This window comes from Zonotrichia albicollis, chromosome 1 (genome assembly GCF_047830755.1).
Source record: "Zonotrichia albicollis isolate bZonAlb1 chromosome 1, bZonAlb1.hap1, whole genome shotgun sequence".
Classification (NCBI taxonomy): Eukaryota; Metazoa; Chordata; class Aves; order Passeriformes; family Passerellidae; genus Zonotrichia; species Zonotrichia albicollis.
The window spans coordinates 17,709,722-17,736,555 of NC_133819.1; the positions used below are offsets into that span (position 1 = coordinate 17,709,722).

General features: G+C 38.8%; 1 protein-coding gene across 15 annotated transcripts in view; it reads right to left on the reverse strand.

Annotated features, from left to right (window-relative positions):
* The window catches only part of KIAA1217 (KIAA1217 ortholog), a 234,050-nt gene that overhangs the window by 62,693 nt on the left and 144,523 nt on the right, over positions 1 to 26,834 (reverse strand). For 14 of the 15 annotated variants that reach the window (XM_074534797.1, XM_074534803.1, XM_074534809.1 and 11 more), the window contains 2 exons: positions 18,652 to 18,850; positions 13,823 to 13,916 (listed from right to left, as the gene is read on the reverse strand). In XM_074534797.1, coding sequence (XP_074390898.1) covers positions 13,823 to 13,916; positions 18,652 to 18,850 — 293 coding nt within the window. Of the gene's footprint in view, positions 1 to 8,221; positions 8,581 to 13,822; positions 13,917 to 18,651; positions 18,851 to 26,834 lie in introns of those variants that run through there. The other variant, XM_074534832.1, reaches the window with a different exon arrangement.

The following is a 26,834-nucleotide window of genomic DNA, read 5'->3' on the forward strand; positions in this document are numbered from 1 at the left end:
CATAGACATAACTTATTGCTTGACTGTTGATCAAAGTTTTTTCTGCTCCTGATAACAGCTCTTTTGGTTCCTATTCCTTTAATATTACTTTAGTGGATGGAAATAATTAAGTAGTTAATGCCTCATGGTGCTGCAAACAACTGTTTCCTTGACAGAAAACAGGGAATCACTTCCAGTGATTGCTGGTCACTAACTCAAGACCTGGTTTTGTTCTCAGCACTCCAGAATAAAGTGTGTGATGGAGTCAATGGGGTTTTGCTTAAATTCAACAAGTTAGCTGAGTCCAGGAGAATCCAAATGGAAAGACAGTTTGCTGAGGACAGCTTTTAGAGCTGAATTACAAAGAAAGCATATTTTCTCCTGTATTTGGGGGTTCGGGGTTAGGATTTTGGGTGTGATTTGGGTTTTGAGATTTAGGTTTTTTTCTGCCACGGAAGGTCTCACGCCACCTCACCAGTTCTATCACCCTAGAAGCTGGGTAGCTTCTAATTTTGATCCAAGAGACAAACAGTTTGAGATGACAAAGAGCAATCTGAGGAGTTGTCTGCAGGATCTCCCAGCTCTACTGGCTCTGATACACAAGACTCATGAGGGCAGCTGGGGAACTGCCCTCAGCATCTTTCTTCTCTCTGCTTAGGGTGGCACCATGACAAGGTCAATTTCTTCTACAAAAGGAGAGTGATGCTCAGCTTTGCCTCCAAACACTCAGCAGTGAAGAAAAAAATGTTCTCACTTCATCCTGATCCCAGACTCAGTTGCTTCCCCGTGGCAAAAATGAGGGAGCCGAACACAGCCCCCAAGTTCTGTCCTTCACAAAGTCACCCAGGTGACACACACTGGCATCCAGCCAGGCTTTGCTGCCGCCACGGCACCCCATTCTGCTCTCCATGACCCTGAAAAACTCTTTCAAATTGGCTTTGACTTTTTCACATCAGCTCTCCAGCCCACTGCCCATGTTTATACCTACAAGGATGTGTGCGTTGTTTCCTTGAAGACTGAAAATCCTACAGAAGCTCTTTGAATTTGAGAGGCCAAGCTAAACAAACAGGGAGGGAACAGAACAGTTCTGGCTGTCTAACACATACTGGATTTGAGATTATGTGCAAACCACTATCTTCTCCTAAACATGTATATTGTTTGGACTCCCTCTGTTTACTGGTTCCAAAGGCATTCAGTGAAAGACATGTCTTGGAATAAACACAAGTACCATAAAACTCTCTTATACTTATTTCAAGCTCCCTAGTTCTTACAACACCCATGCAAACAAACAAACAAAAAGCCCTCTCACGCCCCAGAGCACATTATTACTGGCTAGAATACCCCACTATAAAGGGGACAGCAGCTTCACTGCTGGCAAAGCAGCACTCTCACTAGAACAGCTGGAGCTTGCAGTGTGCACCAGCCTGTGCACAAAGCCTTTGAACCAGCCCACAGATAGCATCTGAGCTCCCAAGAGAACAGTGTTGTCTTGTAACCTGTACATTAACATTATGTATACACACATACATATATGTTTTGCATAAAAGCAGTAAATTTCTGGCCTATCCTTTGGGGATGGCAGATCAGTATAATCAATATAATCTGAAATTTTTGATTTTTAGGGATTAAAAAAGTTAAAGGCAAACAGAAGTGGGAAGTCATCTGCTGGAAATTCTATAATCCTCTCAAAATTTTTTTTAAGTTTACTAGAGCAAATATAGCCAACTCTCACTGGAGTTGCATGAAGAAGGTTCTGCAAAACTGAACTATTACGTCAGGTCTGCAGTCTGTCTCTCTACCCTGTAATTCAAACCTCATGCTTTCCCCTTGTTTCTGTCCTGATTTAGGCAAGGACGTTCTCCTAGCAATAGGAAAGTATCACAGCGTGTATCGCAGACATATACGCATTAAGCACCTCTCAAAAAGTCAAGAAGCAATATTAATTGCTCTGGACTGAGGATTTGTCTCACCTAATGTTTCATTAAAAGAAAGTCAGCCAGACATCTTCCAGAGTCAGCTCATTCCCCTGGAGCTGGGTGGGACAAGCTGCCCTTTTGCATTCCCAACCTCTCACCACTGGCTGCAGTGGGCGGCAATTTTTACACTGATCTTATAAGGATTAGATTTTTTAAAAATTCTTTATAGTGAGCCTGCCCATATGTCTTTGCATTTAGCTCACTTTCTGTTCTGTTTCTCATCCTACGTTTTTCCTTCCCCCCCGCCCCCGCCTTCTTTATAAGAAAGCTGAGATCCTATAATCCCAAGGACACTGATGGCTTGATTCCATCTGCTGCTTGCTGGTCCATGCAAGGGACATTGCTATGATCTGCCTTGGAGAATCCAACTTGACCTGTGGTTCCTGTTTTATTGAATTAAAAATTAAGCATCTCTCTCTTGAAGCCAGCAATAAACATTATTTATTTCTCAGCAGAGCAATATGGAAGGACATTCATTTTCCTCTTCCTCTGTCCTACTATTAGTACACTTACTTATACCCAAACTTTCTAACTTTTTAAATGCCGAGAACTGAGTTTGTGGCATGAAATGTTCCCTTCTTAGTTCAGAGGTAATGCAGAAATATTAATAAAAATAAGCCGGTCATATGTTGCAGGTATTTTACTAACACTTAACTCATGACTTGGACTAATGACTTTAAAGATCTTTTCCAACCTAAATGCCTCTGTGATTCCCTGAAACAGGGAAGAGAGGTAAATAAGTATTATGTGGAAAGGTAATAGGGAATTCTCAGTGTAGAAATACAAAAGAAAGGAAAAAAGACAAAACAAAAAGGGAATGAGGTAGTGCAAAGAATAGTAAATAGGAGTTTGTGAAAGATGAAAGAGAGTAATATTGGAGATGGAGTGCTGAAAAATTAATAGGGAAATAAGAAAGGGATAATAAATAAAAAAGGAAACAAAGGCAAGATGGGAAGAGAGGAACTGATGAAAAAAGAGGAGTTAAAGAGATTCACATATGATGAAAAAGTCAACAAAAAATTAAATGAAAGAAAAAATGGAATAAGTAGAAAAACATGAATTAATGCAAATTTTCTTCAATGCTAGAAGATTTTGCATTAGTTCTTGTTATGACAATGCTGTAGCCTATCATACTAGGCATGGTAGGGAGAGGGAGAGAGTAAGAAAGGAGGGAGAAGAGGGACAAGAAAGAACATCCAACATAAACTTGTTTCATTTTGTTTAATATTCTGAGGCTTCATGGGTTTTTTGGCAGATGGCGTCAGACCATGAGGGTAGTTTTTAGGAAAGAAGTGAGCAGAGCACTTCAGGCAAAGGCCAGCTGGAGTGACCCACTAATGCTTGAGGACATAGGCAAAGAAAGTGAGACCATCACTGGCCTTTGCAATTCACTCTCATATTCAAAACAAAGATATTTGAGATGCACTTTAAAGCTATAAATGGCTTTTGAAACCCAGCGTTTGGTTCAGCCATTACCACTGAAGACATAGTAAAGGCTCCAAACAGCTTCATCTCCTCGGACAGTGCAAGAAATAACAATTCTCTGCAAGTGAGGCCTGAATGCAGCAGCTCTGAGACGCCCCAAGGAGCGGGAGTGTGTGCTGAGAGAGAGCGCTGAGCTGGCTGCTGCCCTCTGTGCATGTCTCTGCTTCTTAGTGGGGGACAACAGAAGTTCTGCTTTGACTGAGCCAGCACCAAGCTCTGACAAGAGATGGGACATGTCATGTGTGTGTACATTCACACGTGCATGCAGCCCTTGCTTCTCAGAAAACTTTTTCCTTATCAATTCCATTGTGTTATCAGTTCCACTGTGTTCTCAATCCCCTGATCACACAGACTTATGACCTCAAGAACACCTGCACATCAAGAGCTCTTTGGCAATCCTAATATTCAATGGCCCTTCCCATTCCTAAACTGAGGTCACCTTTTTTCAGGTGTAAAACGAGAACAAACGAAAAAATAAGAGGAAAGCAGTATCATACTTCTTCCCATAAAATGTGAGCTTACAACATGCTTCATCTTAAATACAGAGCCCATTCCTTGAGCTGTATTTGGACTAGCCTGGTTGTACCTGTACTGAAGCTGCTGTCACAGATTAAGTGTCAATGAGAAAACCTTGACAACACACTGGCTGAACACTGCTTGGAAGGGAATGGAGCAGAAGGCCACTTGGAGCCTGATCCAGAGCCATCCCATGAGAGCCTCCAGTCTAGCCAAACTTTAGGCAAAGTGAGCAAAAAGATGGATGAGAGGCAGCACATTTTGCATTGGCCTGTCTGAAATGACAGTGCCTCTGTGTGGAAGTTTATTTCCCCAGCAGCATTTTATCATTTGAGCTATCTCCCTTCTACCAGTCTGCACTGCTTTACTGCTGATTGGCAAGACAAACACTCAGATCACTTAACAGCCACTCATTTCTGCCTATTTATGTATTTAATTTCCTATGAACAAATGAAATGTGAGAGTTAAAAAAAATGTTTAGATTATCCAATTAAGCATAGAGAAGTTAATAAATTTCTCATGCTTTATTTTCCTACGCTTCCTTCATGTGCTATGCAGACAGAATGGTGAGTGCACTAAGAAACCTCTTGGCATTTCAGCCAAGATTTTTCAGGGTGTTATCACAAATGACAAAAATATAAACACACTAAAACATAACACATTTCAATCCTAAAAAGGTCGGATTTACATAATTACATCATTGGTTTGCCAATATCCACATTTATCTCATCAGTATAGCATGGCCCACCCATCCCATAAGCTATTCAGACTGTTTGGATTGAATGTATAAAAGCTGTTACTGATCTATTTTTCTAAAGTTAACATTATGACAACCCTCATAACTAGTGCTGCATTCAAACCAATTGTTGCCTTTTCTTTCAAACCAACTGCTCCTTTCTTCTGATTTTCCACTGATGCTTTTTATGGCAGAATTTTCTGAGAACAAAGAGAGTCATGTAATTCATGAAAATGCAGAAAGCATTTCCTCCTCCCTTCCCATTCTCTTTGAAGAGATAAAGGACACCATGTACATAACATAGACAACCACCACCAATGAGGGGAGCCAAACCCTTCAGACCAATCCCTATTTCAGCATTTCCTTAGGGCACCACAGAACTGATGGGGTCATCTCTTTTTTTTCCAAAAAAGGAATAGTTTCAAAGATATACAGTTCTGGTACAGATCAGCATTTTTATTTGGTTTAAATATGCTGTATATCAGATTTCTGCTATTTAAAAGAAAAATACTTTTAGTAACTGCACTCATAAATCAAAATAAATGCATGGCTTTCTGACTCCCTGTATTAACTCAGCCTTATTTTTGTTCCATATTTGTATCTCTTCTCATTGCATTGAAAACAACTAAAACTGAACAATTTGATATAGTTAAATGAACTTAAAGAATGTGTAACCCTTGGTCTCATCTTACATTACCAAACAATTGAATCAAAATACAATTCCTATTACAGATATATGAAATGTAAAAAATGTAAAAAATATAGAAATATTATAAAACAGAACTGATAATCAAAAGACATGGGTGGCATGTTTACACCTGTTTCTTCCAATACACTGACACAGAAAATCAGAAAAAATAAGTTGCTGTGCTGAGTTTCAGAGTCAGTACTACTGGCAAGAGAAATGGTAATGAACAATCTGACATTCAATTGGATTTTGCAATGCAAGTGTCCAAGCCATACCACAGCTCATAGCCTTAAGGTTGAACAGCATTTGCAGCTTTATGTCTTTTGAAAAGACAGAAGTGCTATCAGTGCATCAACTAACAGTCTTAGATCACAAACTTCTTCCTACACTGTTTGAATCCTACATTTTCTTTTCCTTTTACTTCCTTCTATCCCTAAAATATCCAAATTGGTCAGCACGGCTGAAGTAAACAATCTAGTTTACCCAAAGGTCAAGCTATATATAGCAAATATTAAGTGATACCTTTACCCAACACACCCATTCAGTCTTTTCACTTAGTCACATGGAATTCAGATTTGCAATGATGTAAGAAAGACATATATTCAGACAAAAAATAATTTCAGCATCACATCATTTCTCACGGAGTCCTATTGCGTGCTGATATTTGCAACTGTCTTGCTTTTGCCAGCTGAGGCTTTTTTTAACCCCAGATCTTAACCTGTATCCAAGGAAAGATATTTTTACTGCTCATATTTTCAGAAGACTGATTAGTTTTCCAGAGCTCTTAATAGAAAAAAGTACAATCTAGCATGGAGAAGAATCAAGATCCTCAGATGTATAACGGTGTTTTCTTAAACACCAGGTAATGGTTTACTCCTCTTTGTTAAAAGGAAGATAGGGACAGAATTAATTCTCTTTAGTACTCATAAGGCTAATGACTAATAATATACTGATGTAAAGACTTAGTGGAAAGCAGAGAATCTGGGACACGATCATGAGCTAATACATTTTGGATTTGTGGAAAACTTACTGGAAAAGCTAAGGTTCTGCATGACAAGAAGAATGGCTTTTTTGAAGAAGAAATATTCTTGCTAACTTCACTTGGTTCTGGGAATTGTGGTAGCAAAATGCTCACCATCAAAAAGTTATTTTTAACCCCTGGTCAAGTAACAGCTCATTTGGAAACCTACCTGGAAGTCATAAAACTTGACTGGACTTTGACTTGCGTGACTCCTGCAATTCAGATAAGCTACCTGGTTTACAAAAGAGGTAAAGAAGGGAGGTCACAGCCACAAGCATTTTTATCATCTATCAATGTGTTCAGGGAGTTCCTGCAACATCTGAGTCTGTCAAGTATTTAGGAATTTCAAGTAAGCAGTCAAATTAGTGCAAACTGCTCCATTAAAAGCAAGGAAATGGGGGGGGGGGGGGGGGGGGGGGAAGCCCAGCAAAACTTCTAAAGAATTGGCACAAGGAAACATTATGTAAAAAGAGGTGGAGTAAGAATAAAACCAGAAACTAGTAGACAATAAAAAATGGACTCAAATCCAATCCTTATGTTTTTATTCAGGGCAAGTTCTCACTGAAGGCAGCAAAATCTTTGCCTGAGAACCTCAGATGTATGAGATAAAATTTCTCGTTTTAATCAAGAGCTGGAAAGACCTTCACCCAAAAGAGATAATATGTTGTCTGTGGGTAACTTCATGAGCTGCAGGGTAAGCTCTCAGCAAACCTCAACATGAAAGGCAGACCAGCTTGAATACAGACCTGTTAGTGGGAAATAAAGAACCCTCCCCCTAAAAATTCCACTCTCTGGAAGTTTCCAGGTTACTGGTTTGTGATATCTACCACATGACACACCTCAGACTGACTGGGAGATTATTGCATGGGTGTGGCAAGCTCATGCTCCCTGAGCCCTTTCATATCAAGAACATGACACTTTCTTTCAAGAGCAGTTTCACATAAACTTAAAATCCATCCTCATTATTTGAAAATTAAAGAAACTCTAAAAATGTATCTTTTAAAATGTTGGTATAGTAATGGTATCTACAAGGTTATATTCCTTATGCATACATGTATTCCTATACATACATATAATACTATTCTGAATGTTTGTGAAATAAATAAAATACACCAAAGCATAAAGCCATCATATTAAAAAAGCCACAGTGGAGTATCCATCCAACTGTTACAGAGGATCTGTATCTTTAAACAAAACAGCTTTGGGCTAGAAAGCATTTGAGATTAATATACTGTTTTATGTGTAGCTAAAATAAAAAGAATAGCTTTTTCCCTATGATTCTATCCTTTTTCTCCCTAATTTAATCATTGCACAGCAGTAGGTACTGTATATCAAAGGACACATGAATGAAAGAGAACAGGTACATTTACAGTCTTTCATCACAGACTGATTTGATGCAGGTACTCCTTGGTATCTGCAGGTCTGTAGTTGCATAAATAATTGGTAACTACTGAAAGCCCACTCAAAGCAAAAGTAGTAAAATCCGTATCAGTAAAAAGAAAATCCAGAACATCAGAGACTTCTTTTATAAATTTTGTTCACATCTCAGCAAGATTTGTAACAGTAAGTAGGAAAATAACTGTTCATGTCTATGTAAGTTTGAAAACAGACATAAAATCTAAGAGTAGAGGCTGATGGTTTATGGAGCAATTAAATATTTATTTTCTCACACAGCTGAAGGACGAACAAACAATTTTCATTGTTCTGACTGAAATTCCCAGTTAATCTGAATATATCTTTTAGTCTGGAAAATAAAAAGAAAACTAAAAACAAGAAAAAAGGAATTATATATCCTTCATTATTTATAAGCATCATCTTACCTTACATCTCTTGGTGAGTTCTCTTTCTAGATGGCTTTGGCAGGTATTTTAATTCAGAATTAGTTTCAGCAATACGTGCCATTACATCTGCTCTTTAAAATAAACTGCTTTTTCTCTTTTCGTCAGACCAAGTATGTGGCCTGAAAGAGCTGCAGCGTTTCTGCTCAAGAGATTTCATGGACACTCAGAGGCTTTCTTTCCACTGTATGAAAGTTAAATCTGAGTAAGGAAGGCATTTTTCCTGTCCCGGAAATCAGCATAACCAAAACCAATGCTGAGCTAATGAGAAATGTTTCTTCCATGTGTTCTGTTTGGCAGACACCGCGAGTCATATCGAGGAAACACGTGATGTTTATAAATACAATATGGCTTATGTTGTCATAACCTCTCAGTGACAAAAAGAGCACTAGAAAAAGCAGACAGCAAAACAGCAGGAGAGATGAGATTTGTATCATTTGGAAGGTCTCTATCAGATAATAGAGGTATTAGCAATTGCCTTTTCATTTTGTTTTTTTTTTCTTTTTTCCCAAAAGGAAACAAAGTTTTAAAGTAATAGGATCAGAAAGGTAAAAACAAGGCAACTTGTATAAATGCTGTCCTATAGCCATTTTAGCACTAAAATACAGTCACTCAATCTATTGTTTGAATTATTTTCCAATAAATACTTTTGTTCTAAATACCTCTATATAATGCAAAGAGCTCTTATTTTTTTTTAGGTGTAGTATGCAAAATAAAGACATAACGGAGGCAGCGTTTGCATCTTTTATGTTTATTGATGTTAAGGTCATAAGCTACCCAATGAAAAGAACTTAAAGATGCTGGATGTATGTTTACAGGTACATTAAGAACACAGAAGGATTATTCTGCTTTTATTATTTCGCTATCTTTTCTGCAAAGCAGCACTGAATTTTAGCCTCCTTGGAAGCCTCACATTTTTGGACAGTTGTTTAAGGGTTTCTAGTACTTATAGGGTAATTTTAAGTTCACACATTGCATCTAGCTCTAGAGAGTTAAAATGTTGGCAGCCTGCTAACCAGTCACTTTCAAGGGGAAAAATGAAAAGTTGGAGGTGTGCAATTTCAATAATAAAAGCTACTTAGCACAAGTTTACAGAAACTTAACAAATGTCTGTCTTGTTTTCCTATACAACTCATTTTAACTCCTTTCCTCTCACCCTGGCAGCAAAAACCCCCATTGCTGTCAGGAACATTATTAACATTTTGCCACTCTAACTCCCACAAAATGTGGAATTTCCAGGTTCTCTGCACTGCCCCAGCTCAGCTCTGACTCAACTTGCACTAATTGTTCTTTCTTGGAGAAAAAGTCTCAAAAAAAAAAATTCCAAAACACCTCAAAGCATACCTCAAGACAACAACAACCACAACAAGCATTCTTTGGGTATTCTGACCTCACCCAGCAGAGATCTTATGCAAGTCAGACAATTAGGTAAAACCATGGTAGGTCTAGGACACTTCAAAACGAAGTGTACCTCATGGACTTTAGGGCAGGTGGATGGGAAGAAGAAAACTGCCAAGCAAAATAGCCACTAATTTTTATGAAGTAAAAACTCCCTCCCAGTTCTCAAAATTGGCTGGTAGGTGAAGCCCAAAACCAACCACTGCATAAGCCAACATTATTAGAATCCAACTGTGCCATCAGAAACACTGAATAGTTTCTGTAACAGGGGGAGATTGTAACTTAAGTTTCTTTAGCCTTTAGCCACTCCAGAAAAGGAGGGTGTAGAGAATGAGGATAGAAAATATGCTATGCACATTCAGTGGGGGAATCTCTTCAGCTCAACAGCCCAGCATGGAAGGAGCTGTGTCCATTCACTCAGCACCATATAAAACCCCACAGCCAATTCCTTGCATCCACGTCCTGGCATTCAGTCTGTGTACCATGGCTGAGTGAGTGCCAGCCTGGGCCCTTCCCTTCCATCCCATGCAAATCACAAATGGCAATTCCAAGGGCACAGAGCAGTATGGCTGTGTACAGGCATTTACACTGGAATTCTGAGCAATGCCAGGAGGAAAAACAGACCATCTAAACATTTGTTCATAAGACAGTATTTTGTCAGAAGAAAGTACTGTTGCACAGACAGCTAGAAAGTGCTGATAAGTTATACAAGCTCAGGTGAAACAATAAATGAATGAAAGGTAGCAATGTGAAGATATATTTTTCAAAAAAAAACCCAGCTGTTGCAGATTTACAGATTACATTTTGGGAAAGGAAAAATAGAAAAGAAAAAGCACAAGTACAAATAGTCAGTCAGACAGCACTATCTGGCTACTTCTTGCTAAGCAGCATTCAACATGGCAGACCTGTCAAACAGGCCATGCTCTTTGAGAGGGAAAGGGCCAATACCAGTAAGCAAGTGAGGCACTCAGAAGGATTTCAGAAAATCTCTCTTTTAGGGATTGCTTGGACCCCCAGCCAATTCCCTTTTCTCAAACACAACTCGCTCAGAAAAAAAAGCATGAACAAAGAGCAGGAAAATTAGAATTAAATTAACGGACATGAAAGCTGAATGGCTCAATAGAAGATCTGAAAGTTACAGATCCCACATTCTCCTTGGACATTTTAAGTCTTCTTGTCCATATGGGTAATACTTAATACTTCAAGTGTTACTGCCAATTCTTACACAGGTCTAACATCTGTTTGGTAGTTAAAACAGGTGTTCAAGCTGGCAGCTAACACTATTTTCTTAGATTATTTTGGGCCAGTTACATGGAAACTATTATAAAGCACATGAATAGAAGCCTGAATGTCATCAAACCCAGGGATAAACATTCCAAAGGGACAAGAAGAAACAGTAGAAAAAAACCAGTAGAAAAATCTGTACAGGCAAAACTTTCCCAGTCACCAAGAAAATAAGGCTTTAACTCACAGATGATGGGAGACAACCACACTCTGAGTATCACCATGGAAAAATATACTTACAATGACTAATGCATTATATTCTAAATACTGTTTTTCAATGGTCTGACAGTCAGCTGCTTTTCTGTAGATATTTTGAAAGAGTTAAACATGATACCAAGCACACACTCCCTCCTTCCCACTGCAGTGAATTTACACTCATCCATCATATGAAATTGATGAATATCAATTTGCCTAATGCAAAGATATGCAAACATAAAAGGAGAGATAAGAAGCAAAGGTTTTTCTACAATCTTATGGGTACTCTACAATAGCAGTACATAAAATGTACGTGTTTTTCACTTAGAACCCTCACGTTTCCCCCTCCTTTACTCTGGTTTGCTAAGGAAGGAGGGATAAATAATCCATCTGGCTATTGGTGTTTTCTTCCTGCTGAACTAATAACCTGTGAATCCCCAGGCAAATTTCTACCAGATTTAACCAATGAGTAGAAAGACTACTATGCCCCTATAAATTTTGCCAAATTAGTGATTTGACAGAAGATCCTACTGTACTTCTGCCAAAGAGAGAAACAGTTGCAGTGTGGGCTCCAGCTTTTCAGACTCCAGAGGATGAACACTGGAGAGTGTCATTACTTTGGGAAGAGTCTCAGTTTAGGACCTGAGTATTGCTGCATAAGGAAGGGCCCAACCAAAAGACATACATCCTTAGAAAAACAGGTTTCAGTATTTCTGAGCTCAAGAAATCACTTGTTTCCATGCTCATAACTTTGAAGTGCAGAAGTTCACATAGATCAAAGGAAAGACTTTTTGCATGTTTCTCCACAAAGCCCCTATGAACATCCTGGCTCTGACTTCACCTCTCAGACCAGAAAGACAAGAAATCTGCCAATGCAAAAGCAAAAGACAAATGAGAAAATAGCTCTTTTGCTGGATGCACAGAATTTCAAAATGTCATCTCTGCATTTCTATACAGTAGAACACAATATTCTGCCATGAAAACACCACCTCTGCAAAGGCTGTCACTGTGTCACCATTATATTTTAGTTATGGCCAAAAGGTGCTAACTCAGATATAATCAGGACATGTTGAGTGTGCATATCTGTTGTACAACACAGGATTTTAAAATAAGCAATTCAAATAATTGCAGTTTTTGCACAGAGGCAGCACCTGTGTTCAAAACAACTCTGCCAGGTAGCAAATGCCTGGAAGAGGGCCAAAGAAGTAATTTTTACTTTCAAATATATGTAGTTAACTACAATAGTACCTTCAAATAGGCCTAGAACACACAAATAATGCCACAATATATACCTTCAGCTTCCACTGTACCTGGAACAAGAACAGTATAAGATAACTTTATAAAGCCACAGTTACAAGCATTAATGTCATAATGCACAGTGACAGTACGTCATGCCTTTGAATATGAATGAGATGTATCAGATACATCCAGTTACTGCCACAGGAATGTAACTAGAACTAAAGAATTCCAGGATGTTACAGAATACACAAAAAACTATCACATCTTCCCTTTGAAGAACATCTATTTCCTTTCTCATGTTGTGTGTGCAGCTGTGCGAAAAATCAGGTAATTAGCTTTCTGACCTATCCAAGTGACCACTTTATAATTGAAGTGCATAAATGAGAGGTGGTTGAGAATAGTGCCTGTAAATAAATTATTTCAATCTTTTTAAAATATTGTGGCCTTAAACTGTTGAAACACAAGAAGTACTTACACAAAATATTAGTAATAAAGCACGAAGACATGCTCAGAATGAATAATGAAACCAAGTAGCAAATGCATAGTTATAGAAATCACTTCACAGGAAATTTTCTGCATAGTTGAATCAGCTTTGGAACACACATAAAAGCCACAAAGCAGGTAGGACAGTAGTGGCATTGTCTTCTGGCCCCATGGAGTTAATTTGGTTGCACTGTTTCCTGGACAGACCTAGGATGGGTGGGGAGGAGATGAGGTTGTGTAATCTCACCCCCACCCCCCTGTACTGCAACACCAGCTGCAGGTAACACAGTGCAAGAGGTGTCCCACGGCTGAATCTCCTGCCTCTTGGCCACAAGGGAGGAGGTAACAGGGCAGCAAAAGACTGACACAGAGAGAGAGAGAAATCAAATGTTCCAAGTGCATTCTCTATAGTTTCCTAATACAAAATGTTCACCAGAAAATACTAATATACTCATCCTTTTTCAGTGCAGGTAGAAAAATTAGGAAAAGACAAACTATTTATACCACAATGAGTATTTATCAGAATTTCCTATCCAAAACTATCATTAACAAAGAGTTTCAGTAGATTTGAAGTGAGGTGTAGCTGCTCAGCCACTGGAAGCCAATCCCTGCTGAAGCTTTGCTGGAGTGCACTAACACTCTGCCATACTTCACTGTAAAGGGTTTGCAAACAGAGTAGGAAGCTATAAAACTCTGAGTACTGTTTTGTCACAAAATACATAATTAAAGGCTATCTTTTGCTTCACAAACTTTTCTGCATTTAAACAAGATCAAAAAACCAGTCGATGCCCAGGGCAAATAACTGAAAGAAGAAAAGCAGTTAAAACACATTACAAGAAGCATTATTTATTCCCTTTTCTGTATATGTGCCATACATATAGCCCAGATTTGCTGAATTTCTATGTACATATTACATTTCAGAGTTTAAACATTTAGCAGAAAAGCTGAAGGAAAAAAGAGTATAAATGCAGCATTAGTACTTACCCTTATATCTCCATTTACAGCTCTGGAAGTGTGATTAAATGCATGTGCAGGGTCTTTGTTGTAAACTTTAAGGAAAGATCGGTCTTGAATATTCCTGGAATTAAAGAATCAGCAATGACAACAGATGAAAGCAGTTTTATTTACTTTGTTGCCTGAAAGTTTCAGGTAACAGACAAACACAGTAGGTCTGCAGTCAATCTATAAGAAAAGCGTAAATGCCATAACTAAGACACACACAAACAAACAAAAGCCTGCTTTGATTCTCTTTCCCATGGGAAGTATCACTCTTTCACTAGAACTCCACACCCATAAAAATTAGATAGTGTTAAGTTTCTTTCAAGATCCTGCCATAGAGTGAAAACACTTTGAAGACAATAGAACTTCAACATTTACACAGCACTCAAAAAGGATTTAGTTAATATTTACATGTCTTATTGTGCACTCAGCCCACATAAATTTTTGCTATTCTAAGAAGCAAGAATATCAAAAGAAAAGCAGTCTTTCTAACTGCAATGAGGAAATTTTAATTATCAGCTTGTTCACAAAGCTAAAAAAATCCACAAAAGCTGAAAATTCAGTTGTAGATAAATTCTTCCTCTAAACTTTATCTATAATAAAGAAAGTTTTTAAAGGGAAAAAGTATTGCAGAAACAAATTAGCAAAAAATTTGATGAAAGCTTACACAGAAATAATTTAGATGAAAAGACCTACAAGAATACTTTTGTTTTATTTGGTCTCTACACTTTGTCTTTGATTAGTTAATTTTTTAACTACTTCATTTAGGAAAGCGATGACAGTTTTTCATTTTGTTTCAAGACCTACCTTCCAATAATTTTATGGCTTTGACACTTGCCCTGAGCTCTGCTGATTTCTGGTTCACATTTAATCAGTAGCAAAGCCTCCAATCTACGCTCACTTACATCCTTGCAAAGCTGCGATTCCTTTCATTTCCCCGTAGTGATCTCTAGAGAATTTACTTACACATGTGACTGAATTCCTTTCCTCCAGGTGCAGCTACAAGTCTAGTGAACTGATCTTAATCACTTGGATTATAATTTAAAAATGAAGGGAAGGATTGTTGGGCAGGTCCAATTTCTTTCTTACAATGTCATATTACAATCAGTGATTGCTTTGAATGGGTAGCTAGTCAGAACTTGTGTTGCTGCTGCTGTAGATGTCAAGTAGTTATTAAAGAAGCCCCGCAGCTTGAGAGACAGATCAGTGTCTTGTGTTTAAGAACTGGAGGGCTGATGAGAAGTTTAGTATTTATGAGTGTTTACTTGTAGACTGCATAGGAAAATAGCTACCTTGCGGCAAGTTCAAGTTCTTCAATTATTTACGGTAACATAAACTGTTTTCCATCTTGCAAATGTGACCCTTTGGCTCTGAGACCTGCACTGGGAGGCTCCGTTACCATTGTCTGCCTCGGACTTGGGACTGTGTTCTTCTCAATACAAAGCAAGCTCTCTCACCTTCCATTCAAGAAATGGCATATTATTCATTTAAATACATTTTATCTACTGTCTTTTCTGTCTGATGGCTATGAGATGGTACCTCAAACAACTGGAGTTTTTTAAAAGGCATTTTCCATAAATAGTTCTTGTAGAAACATGACACTTTAAAGTAAAACATTGCTGCAAGGCAAAGCACCAAAATACTAGGCATTTGATCTCTGATATGAATGTATTTCACCTCATGTTGCTCTTCTAAGATAAACATTACTGATAACAGGTATGTATTACTGCACATTTATTATTACTATAATTTGCATTACTGTAGCTCCCAGATGTCCCTGGCATGTTCAAGAGCCTCACTGATCTGTGTGTGCTGTGTAAACACACCAGGAAGACAACTTTTCACCAACTTACAAGGTGAATAGGAGTCACAAAAGACAATAGAATAGTTGCAGGAAGATAAGGGAACAAAAAGAATACAGAAGATCACAGTCTCTCCAGCCAAAGGAGCAACAAGCAAATGCTGGAACCACAGGCATGCTCTGAGTAGGCAGTGCAACAGAGAGAGTGGGAAGGAGACCAGTGCAGTGGCTTTGCAGATGGTTTGTCTGTGGACAACACCTTCCAAGCACGTTAGAGGGCTGCCTGAGAGAGAGGGAAGGCACTTGCTTGAAAATTAAAGATGTAAAATTCAAACTGGCATTATTCACCAAGTGGAAGCAGATGGCACTTGGTATTCAACAAGAAATGAAAAGTAGCATTGAAGTGGGCTTGGAGGAGTCTTCATAATGAGGACAAGTGGTTTAATGAGATGGAGAAGATACAGTCAGAGGACAAGTGAAAATGAATGCATGCAGAACAGTTTGCTTGTCAAACAAGGAGAATGATCTTTGTTGCTTCATTTGAATGGGTAAGAGCAAGCAAGATTACAGCAAGATTACCTATTACCTGTGCCAACTGCCAAGAAAAGCCAATTACAGCGGTTGCTATTAAAAAGTTAAAGAATTACATCAGTGTTTTTTCTCTGTGTGATAGGAAATGAAGGCTGTAAAATAGGGATGCTCTGGAGCACAAATCTGAAGTCCACACTAGATCCAGAGCCCTGAACCACTTTAAGAAAAAGACTGGACTAAAGTAGAAAGACAGGCTTTGACCCCAGTGATAAAAAAAAAATTAAAAGGAAGGGAGAAAGAAAAAGATAAAAGGAAGAAGAAGGGGAAGGAAGGGAAGGAAGGGGAAGGAAGAAAGAAGGAGGAGAATGAGGAGAAGAAGAAAAATAAGAAAAATAAGAAAAATAAGAAAAATAAGAAAAATAAGAAAAATAAGAAAAATAAGAAAAATAAGAAAAATAAGAAAAATAAGAAAAATAAGAAAAATAAGAAAAATAAGAAAAATAAGAAAAAAAATAAGAAGAAGAAAAAGAAGAAAAATAAGAAGAAAAAGGGGAAGGAGCTTGATGGCCTAATGCAAGGCACAGAAGAACACAGAGCAGCCTCTGAGGGAGATGGAGAGCTTAAAGACCTGACTGAAACCCCTCTGTTTACAGGAAAGAAAGCAGAGGATTGAAGGAAGACATGGCAAACAAAGGAGAGAAAAAGGATGCTTTATTTCATTTGTTCTCTGAGGGGAGACACTTAGAAGATGTTTTGAAGAGTAAGGAACAGAAATGGTTGTGGAAATTATTTAAAGGTGGTGAAAATGCATGTTATGGACTCCATTAACCTGGAATTGCTGAGGTTTCCTAAGTGAGAAGGCTGGCAGAACTGAAGGAGGGAATTTTGTTATGAAGGAAGTCAGCTGGGTTGTGGGATTTCCTCTAGAAATGCCTGACAATGCAGGCATAGGAACAGAGGAAGCAGATGTTGGGGTTGAGCCAGGCCTGAGGCTGGCAGGGTGACGCCTGAAATGGGAGCAAGGGAAAAAAGGTGGAGTGGCATTAGGATAATCAACAACTGCATTCTCAGGGGCATGAAGTCATAAACTGTTAGTCTGAAACTCAAGGGAAGACGGAGGGATAAAGGGAGAAAGAAGGGCTTGATGATGGTTGGCAATAATGCACTTGGCAACAGAGATGTAGTAACCCCTATCATGAGTCAATCAGTTGATCTGATCTTGTGAATAAACTGTTGGATGTATAAGAAACTTGGGTACTTGGGTGAAAGATGATGATGTTTGATGAAAAAAATCAGATGGGTCTTCACATAGGCATTACAGTGGCCAAACATGGGTGTGGCAGTCTGCAAAGCAAATAAGATTAAAAGAAACTGAAATCCAAGAGACTGCCTTATGACACTGGACAGACAGCCTGAGGAAAGCAAGACAGAGGTGAGAAAACAGAGTGTGGTGCTGTTCAAAGATTAAGAACAGGAATGGGGAAATTGGATTGGGAAGGACTAGAAAAGCTCCAACTTGCTCTTTTAACTACAGCATGACAAGGAGGAACACCTTAGCCATAGGATCTCCAGAAGAAACAAGGCAGCAGTGGACAGTACACTTCTCTTGCACCACAAAATCTTCCTGCATTAGCGGCAGACTAGTGGAGAGCAAACAGCTTTTCTGCTTTCTCCTCCATCTTCTTATACAAAAATGGACAAATCTCTGTCCATTTTTATCTCCGTTTATTTATAAAGTGCAACATGCCTGTGGCATACCTGAGAGCTTTATTTATGCATGATTTGGGACTTTCTAGGGACCCTGAGACCCTGGAACTTCTGCTGAAGAAACTGAGTTCATTAAGAAGCTGCACTCCCACAAAATAAAGGATAGAAAGGTGAACCATTCATTAACCAAGCTCTGAATTAGTGAAGTGACTGCATCAGTTGCTGCATCCTGACATATAACAGGAAGAAGGTGCAGCAGTGCTCCCCAGTGCCACAGAGCTTTGGCTGTGTTAGATGGCCCAACTGGCCCCAGTGTGAGGACATCAGTGACATTCATGTTTGTTACTTCAGGCTCATGAGATCAGGCTTTGCACTCTCAGTAAAGAAACAGGCTTTGCACTCTCAGTAAAGAAACAACCCAGCTTTTCTGTAAATGTTTACTCTGCATTCTGTATTTTAAATGATTGTGTTTTTGGTAAAATTCAATAAACGTATTAAATACACGATCCTTTGAATATTATACAGATATTTCAACAAGGCACGCCATTTATTAGTGGCTTGTGCAATGGATATTGCACCTACAGCTAGAGGTATTGTCAGACCAGACCTCCTGGATTACTCAGATACCACTGAACATGCCTTTATGTGTCAGGCCACTCTCTGTCAGATACTTATCAACCCCATTCCTTTCTATTCTATAAGTGCACAACAAAACAAAAAACACACAAAAAAACCCCCAACGCCATGAACCAACAGCTATAATTCCATGTCTTACCTCACATCACACAATTCATAGTATATGTTTCTGCTCTCATCCTTGATGTAAATGGCAACACTGGGTGATTCCAGCATTTTCATTGTCAGCTGCTGGGGGAAGGCACTTACAAAAAGGGCACGAATTGTGTCTGTGCTTGTGATCTCATTTGGCATCCTCAACTGCTTTGTTTCATCTCCATACTGAAGATACAATACACCTGCAAGCAAAAGCAATAGGAAGTTACATATTCTTAAATGCACAGTAATGATCTGGTTTCAAAATCTATGTAGAACACAGACCAAAGCCCATAATGAAAAGAGAAAAACCACCTCATACTCTTTAAAAAATAAAGCACATATGTCATTCTCCTTTTCAACAGACTATTGGAATAGAGCACAGAACAATGTTATGGTTTGGCCCTGATGAATATGTTAGTCCCAGTACTGAGATGCCTCTTATTTTACTTCAGTTCGATAAATCAGAAGTTCACCTCAGAAATCCTAATGGAAAATCTCAAACACACCAAGTTGGTTCTGTAGTGGAAGTTGTTGGTAAATCACAAGGTATTTTTAAAAAAAGTAGCTGAGGAAGAAATTTATCCTTTTGGAGCATCCAGCTTTCCTTATACATAAAGTTACACTTACCAATGAAACCAAAAATTAAATTTTAGCTCAAGGAATTTTATATTCACAGTTCAATTTGCTGGCATTACATAGCATAAAGCCTCAGGTGAAAACTCCTTCCAGGAGTAAAACTGAGGTACCCCACAAAAAAAAAAAGAGCAATTTTGGAACCTTTCAGTTTCACGGCACCATTAATAATCATGCTTAGTGCTCAGCAAGAAACATAAGTAATCTCAAATGCAGAATTGCAAAATATGGACACTCTTATTCACTCAAGACAGAACACACTTCTGATATAGCTATTTTCAGGGAATGGGAGGCCGTGACACACTCAATAATGGAAAGAACCATGAATAATATAAACCAGGGGACTGAGGGAAGGGGTATGAAGTACCTCTTCCATGATGCCTGTGTTGGCCCTGCCAGGCCCATGCTGACTCCTGTACAACCAGCACTGGCCAGTACTGCATGGGTGTGGCTCATGAGCATTGCTACAACCCAGTCCCATGTCATCGTGACCTCCAAAGCCCTCCAAGAACTAAAGCACTCAGAGCCATCGCAATTAACAGAAGAAATCAGTCTGGACTTGATGGTGTTGATGAGTTCTAAACATGCTGGGTCTAGCTCCTGAAGAAAACCAAAAGATCTTCTCATGAGCATCTCCAGTGTGGGAAGGTTTATTAGGACCTGCACAGCAGGAAACAAGCTGCCACAGCACTGCAACTAAGCAATTTCCTGGGATGTACAGCACTAGGGAGTAGATTCAGAAGCAAGTGTTCAGCTGAACTACTTTGGATACAAGGAGATGGGGACTGCTAAGCCCAGTTGAGTGCACTGTGCTGTTCCTGAGCCATCCCAGGTGTCTCTGTACAACACTGCATTGTCCTGGGGGAAACACCTTTACTGTCTTGCTGTCTGTTCAAGATGGAGCAGGTGTAGCTTCCACAGTGGTATAAAAAGACGGGAGATCACAGAATCACAGAATGGCTGAGGTTGAAAGGAACCTCTGGAGGTCATCTGGTCCACCCCCATCCCACTCAAACACAGACAGCTACAACCACTTGTGCAGGACAATGTCCAGACAGTTTTTGTCTATCTTCTAGGACAGAAACTCTGCAGCCTTTTTTGGGAAACTTGTGTCAGTGCTTGGTCAACCTCACAGTGAAGAACGGTTTCCTGACATTAGGGGAAATCTCATGTGTCATGTGGTGATTATTGGCTTTGGCCTTCTCAGTGGGCATGAATGAAGAGAGCCTGGCTCTCCTTTGCCCCCTCCCTTCAGGTTCTTTTGTACGCCAATGACATTACTGTCCCTGAGCCTTCTCTTCTCCAGGCCAAACAGTCCCAGCACCCAACCTGTCAGAGCAAAGAGGCTCCAACCAAGTTAATAATCCTTGTGACCCTCTCCTGGATTCTGTCCAGTCTTAGGAGGATTCTGTGTGGCCAGGCCTTCGCATCAACCAATAATTTACACAGGTGGGCTAAAGCCTGGCAGAGCATTTTATACAACCTGAATTTATACAACTACAGCAGTTGCAGTGCAGATGCACTGTAAAATTGTTCTCCCATGACCAATATAATCAGGAAGGTTGGGGACACAAGGCCCTCAGTGCAGTTGCCATCAGCCATCAGCAAATCTCAGCAAATCACAAAATTTAGATTTGACTTGAGTCAATGAGTCACACTTGAAAGTCAGCAACAGGATGGGCACTTCATGGTGCCGAGGTACAAACACTGAGCAAAAGCATTGGGAAAAGCTGATGTCCTAGAATACAAAGGCAAATAATGAAAAGAAAAGAAGACATTCCAAGCGAAGATGAGCCCTGTTTCCCCTTAGTCTTTAATATTTTTGACTCTGTTTTCTGTAATTGCTCTGAAGGAGGGCAGAAACAGTCAGATGTTCCTACAATCAGTGGGTAATTGTGCTTGCACTTAGGGAAGGAAGATGTTAACTTTCCTGAATACTAAACAGACAAAGTATTACCTAACTGTTATTGAATATTAGGCTACTTTTATAAAATAGAGCTGTTACCTAATCTTTGTATTATTATCAAGAGCTGATACCTCTTTCTTCATTAGACTGCAATCAAACCCCATATAAATCCTACTACAAATTTCCATTTTCCTTTGTCTGGAAAACCTTTTTCAGACTGAAATTAAACTAGTTTTCTTTCAAAGACTGAGAGGAGTTTTCCTATGACTTTTATTTATAATGCCAATATTCAATGAGCTATTAAACCTATTTTTCTATTTTTTAATTATAATTGGAGACATCATTTACTTCTTTATGTTCATCATTTATGTCTTTATGTTTCTAGGTAAAATTGTCTTTTTAGTGCTCAAATATTCTATGCAGCTAAACATTCTTTAGGATTCAGAAACTACATTTGTAAAAAAATTAAACAAGTTAATGATTGCATTTATTTCACTTTTCCAAGATATGCAAAGACACTTACTTTTGATGATAGCTTTCAGTTATGAAAAAGTTCTTCCTTATGAAGAACATAAAGAACCTTCTATGTTTTGGCACTTAAATTTTATTGGATTTAGTGGCAAAAAAAAAATCTTTTTTTGGCTAAAAAGACAGGCTTTGCATACCAGCTTTGCAGTTGGATGTGACTCGCTTTTCTGCCCCGTTTAAAAGTTAGTGCAAAATTTAGAAATGCTAGCTTTGCATTTCAGACCATTGAAACCACACTCAATATTGAGCTACTGAAACCATTAACACAGATTAAGTGGCAGAGTTGAAAAATCTTCCTTACACACAAGTCTTGATTCTGCCTGTGCTTCAATGCTCCCACAAAATAGTAACCCAAAGCAAAATCACAGTTGTCCTTGAGTCCTGAATTTTCTAACCAAATATGCATTTTATGCCTTAAAACAGACAGCTTAAACATACAACTTGGAGAAATGTTTTGGCCCCAATCTCACTTGAGAGAGGAAAAGATGTTTTCAAAGGCATAATAAATTCCTGCTTTCTTTATCCTCCTTTAAATCACATGCCCTTAAAAAACCCTACTGCCTTTCCTCTTGAGTTGTCTGATCCACATCATGATACAGCAATGCTTTAGGGCATTTCCTATTTGACAGAACTAACTGCTCACTTCTAAAAATCCTTTTTGAGCATGACAAAATAAAGACACTCAAAATCCATTAGTTAAAATAATTCACAATATTTTTCTTCCACACATTACCCAGGTGAAATTCTGAACACTGACAATACCCACAGGTTCCACTTCATGTAAGCTGCTGGAGCTCTGAGGTGTGTTTTACCTTCAGCTAAAAAATTACTCCCATGGAGATTAAAGCAAGAAGAAATAGAATACAACTTAGACATGGTTTTTGTAAGGGCACAGAACATACATCAGCAAAGCTGCTGGAAAGATAATTAAACACAAGGGATGTTCCTGTCTCCATGTTCCCTCAAGTCCCTCTTGCACTTACTTATGCTTCTGTTACAATGGATTTATCTGAAACATGAAGATTGTGCCCATTTTTATACATCACAAGTCAAAGAGGACTATGAAATCCCCTGCTTCTCCAGAACAACATGTATGAAGATGGCTGTGAACAAGGTAACAACGCCACACAACAGTTTAGAAAGTGCACGTCAGACGATGCTGTGGCTCCCACTTCCAAGAACTCTGAGGTACTGCCAGCCCTGCACTGTCCTACAGCTACAACACAAACTAGAATGTTCAGCCATCCCCTCTGTCACGTAGTATAACTTAGCTGCAGAAAAACCTCTGGAATGTTTGATCGTTCTTTGCCCTACAAGCAACAGACCACAGACTTAAACACAGGCCACAGCAGAAAACATCTACATGTAGGCCTCAGTAATATCAGCCTTGTAACAAATTGCTTCTCACATTCCTGTCAACAAAGAGGTATGCTTTAGAGAGGGGAAATTAAACACCCAAGAGGCAAAAGAACATGTTCAAAGAAAGGCTTACAAGCACCAAACCCAGATCTGATGATGATCCTGTGAACACACCACATGACTGCCCTTTCCTTCCCTACATACAGAGCTCTTTCAAAACACAGTATTTTCTGCTGCCTCTTTATCAATGGTCAGTGGCAGGATGTGCAAAATATTTCATCATTTCTCTCAGGGATGATCTGCATGAAACACAAGACAGTGCAATGAAAGATGCAGAGTTACTCTGACTCGGGTGGCTGAGCCCATCTGTGCTGGATTGGGATGCTCGAGCAGCCTCCCTGTGCCTTCAGCCAGCAAGCTCTGAGCTCAGGCACACACACCACATTCACAGAAAAGCCTTCAGCTCACACAGTGCTGCTGAGCTGCAAAACCCACCTGGGAGCTGAGGACATGCCTCATAGAGTGATGGTGAATCTCACCTGAACACATGGGGTCCGGGCTGGCTTTAGAGCATGGAGCTGCATAACCCCAGCAGGGTTGGCACAGCACCCATACTGATAAGACCATAACTCCTGAGTCACAACTGTAAAGGTTTACTCCTTATGGCAGGAGCTAATGTCATGCAGGTGTCAGGAAACCACCCAGCCCATATCTCTCAGCACCTCTGTCACATACATGGTGCTGACCTAACCCTAAGCCCCATGTTATCATGGTTATATTGCTAGCAATGATATCCATGTAGGGCAGCTTACATTCTTAGGAGAACTTTAAACACAATTAGCTTTTGTTTAAAGAACAAAAATTATCTTTACAACTGCATTATTTAAGAGACGAAAGTTAAATACCTGATAAAACAAGAGTAAGTAAACAAACAAGATTGTGTCCTCTTCTGTGACCTTTACAAGTATCTGTTAATTCTCTCAAACAATGGATTTTAAATGGAGAAATATAATTTCTCACATAATTCTCTTCTAACAAAGAAGAAAAAAACTGAGGCAGAAAGTTATTTAACTCCTTAGTTTTATGAAATAAAATACAGTTAAAGCTTACATTTGAGTTCATGAGTTTCTTTTCTGTGAAGCTACAGGACTCCTTCTCTGTAGGCAAGATCTCTTACATTTCTGCACTGAAATATCTTACTGGCATTTGGCAATACCTAAATCCAGCTGGAGAGAAGTATTAACTGAAGATAAAATCTGTATTTGGCTGGTAAAGGATACTTGGGCGCTGGAGCATTGAAACCTTCCCACAGAACCAAAAACCACTGGCATGAACAAGGCACTCCTACTCTCTTCCAACACAGCTATTGTATGTATCCTTTGGAAATTCTGGGTCAAATCTGAAAATTTCTAGTAATAGTAAAGCTGGATAGACTGCAGCAATCAAAACCTGGTTGCATTGGGAGCTCTGGGCCTTCTTGAAATACAAGGTGCAAAGCATAGTGCAACTAAAATGGGGGAAATACCATTAGTTTCACTCTTTACCCCTAACCATCAGTTAACCATATATTTTTAATAAGACGGGCAATCTTTGTCTTTTCATGCTGCTTTAGTTTGATCTGCCATAAGTCCCTTGAGTCACTGTTGCTATCCCTCATGCTGAAGTCAGCAGCAATGGTAACAAGCAAACGTGAGAAAAAGCATCCTTGTTTCTTACTTATATTTATGTCAAGTCATTACTTGAGACTTGCATGAGTTTTAAAAGCTAAGGATAGTCTTTAAAGTCTCAATGATAACTGGTTTTATTTGGGCTAGGTCTTTCCTCAAAAGCACATTTTAAAATTTTAATTTCTTATAACTAAGATTTCAAGATACTTCCATTTTTTCTTTGCTTTTGACAAAATTGTCAAATACAAGACCATAAGGATGGCATAGGCCCATATTGTTGTTCTCTGTTCCCCATCCCTCCTTTCCCCCCAGCTATCTAATAAACAGAGCAAACACACATCACCAAATGCTGCCAAAGTTATGCAGACACAAGTTTATAACAGTAACTCTTGCAGCATGGAAGAAATTCCTCAATATTAAGTTCTTACTTTCCATACCCTCAAGACTTAAGTCTCCTATTTCACCACAGTTTCAACTAGTCTGAGGTCATTGCCATGATCCTTGTGGAATTTCTAGCCTGAAGCTTTCACAATAACTCCTGTTAGTAGTCCCTCCTGAAAATCTGTCCTCCACATTCAGAAAATGTTCTATAAATATACTTAGCTGTCTTAAAGTACTAGGAGAATAAAAAAGTAGATATTTTAATGAATAAAAACAATTACTTAATTTCTTTTTTTGCACAATAGTCTGAAGTGATTTGTTCAAGGTACTAAGTTGTTTGATAACAGTTTCAATAAAACCAGGAACTGTTTCATTTAGATTTTACTGCTATTTCATTCTTCTCAGCTACTTACAGTGACTTGCAATAATTTGCTACTTAATGAAAAAGACAGATGGAAAACTCAGTAGTCACATAAATTTCCTACCAAAATGTTATGAAAAATAAAGGTTTTTAACTGCCACTAAAATACTACCACTTTTCTACAAACAAATGCATTCAGCCGGCTAAGAAGAATAAGTAAAAACAAACAAACAAACAAAAGGATACTAAAGAAAACACAGTATTTTCCCTGTTTGATTCCTGATAAAACCTGTGAAAAAGCATCTTCAAAGCTATCAAAAAGCAACTTTGCCTATACAGCTATATCAGCAAGTCCAAATACTGTGAACAGTTACTTCTATCATCTAGAGATTCTGAGAGAACATTTCAGTTTAACCAAGTTCCCCAGGTGGAAATCAATGTTCTGGCAGGATCACTTTTGGACAATAATTGAATTCTGTTGCACAGAATAGCCCAACTGACCAACAAGGAGACTTATTCATACCCTGAACTGACAAAACAATGCCAGCAAAGAACACAAACCCCCTATGATACTGGATGAAAAAATATTTTAAAAACTACAAGTGAACAATTCAGTGAGATGAACAAGAAGTTTCATATACCAGAGTTATTTTTCAGAGGTCCCCCAGAGGCTCTGCCATGCTGCATTTACTGCATTCACATTCACCAGTTTTGTACAATAAAATCAGAGAACTCCACACACACAGGCACAGGACATGCCCATGCAGGATCTGGTTTAGTCCACCAGAAGCTGAGCCCCTGCCCTCTGAAGAAGCTCCCAGCCAAAGGTGCCAAGCTGGCCAGTACAGTTTCCAAGGATGTGCCTGCCAAATCTATGCAGATATGTGAAGCATTTAAGGTCACTGTAGTCAAGTACTTTACAGAGGGGCACTTTTGTTATTAACTTTTAAATCGGCAAAAGAAAAAAAGACAAAAAAATATCAATTAAATATCTTGTTCTTCCTCTTCAATAAACGCACAAAAAAAAGAGATCCTACCCAACTATTTCCTTTGTGTATAAATCAGCTGTATCACACGCATTATTTAAGTAATAACAATTTTTATAAACCATGTTTTTTAGTACTAAACGAGGTACAATTGATGTGTTCAAGGGCAGAATGTGACCATTTTAATAATCCATAGCTATGAAGCATTAAAGTAATGCCCGCCATGCATGCCTTTGCAATTTTGCTCCATTTACCAAATGGTCTGTATTTACAGCAAGAAATTCTCTTCAATATTTCTGAAGTTATTTCATTTCTAAAAAGTTCACTACTGTCAGTAGCAAATTGAGGGGCTCAGCCATCAGC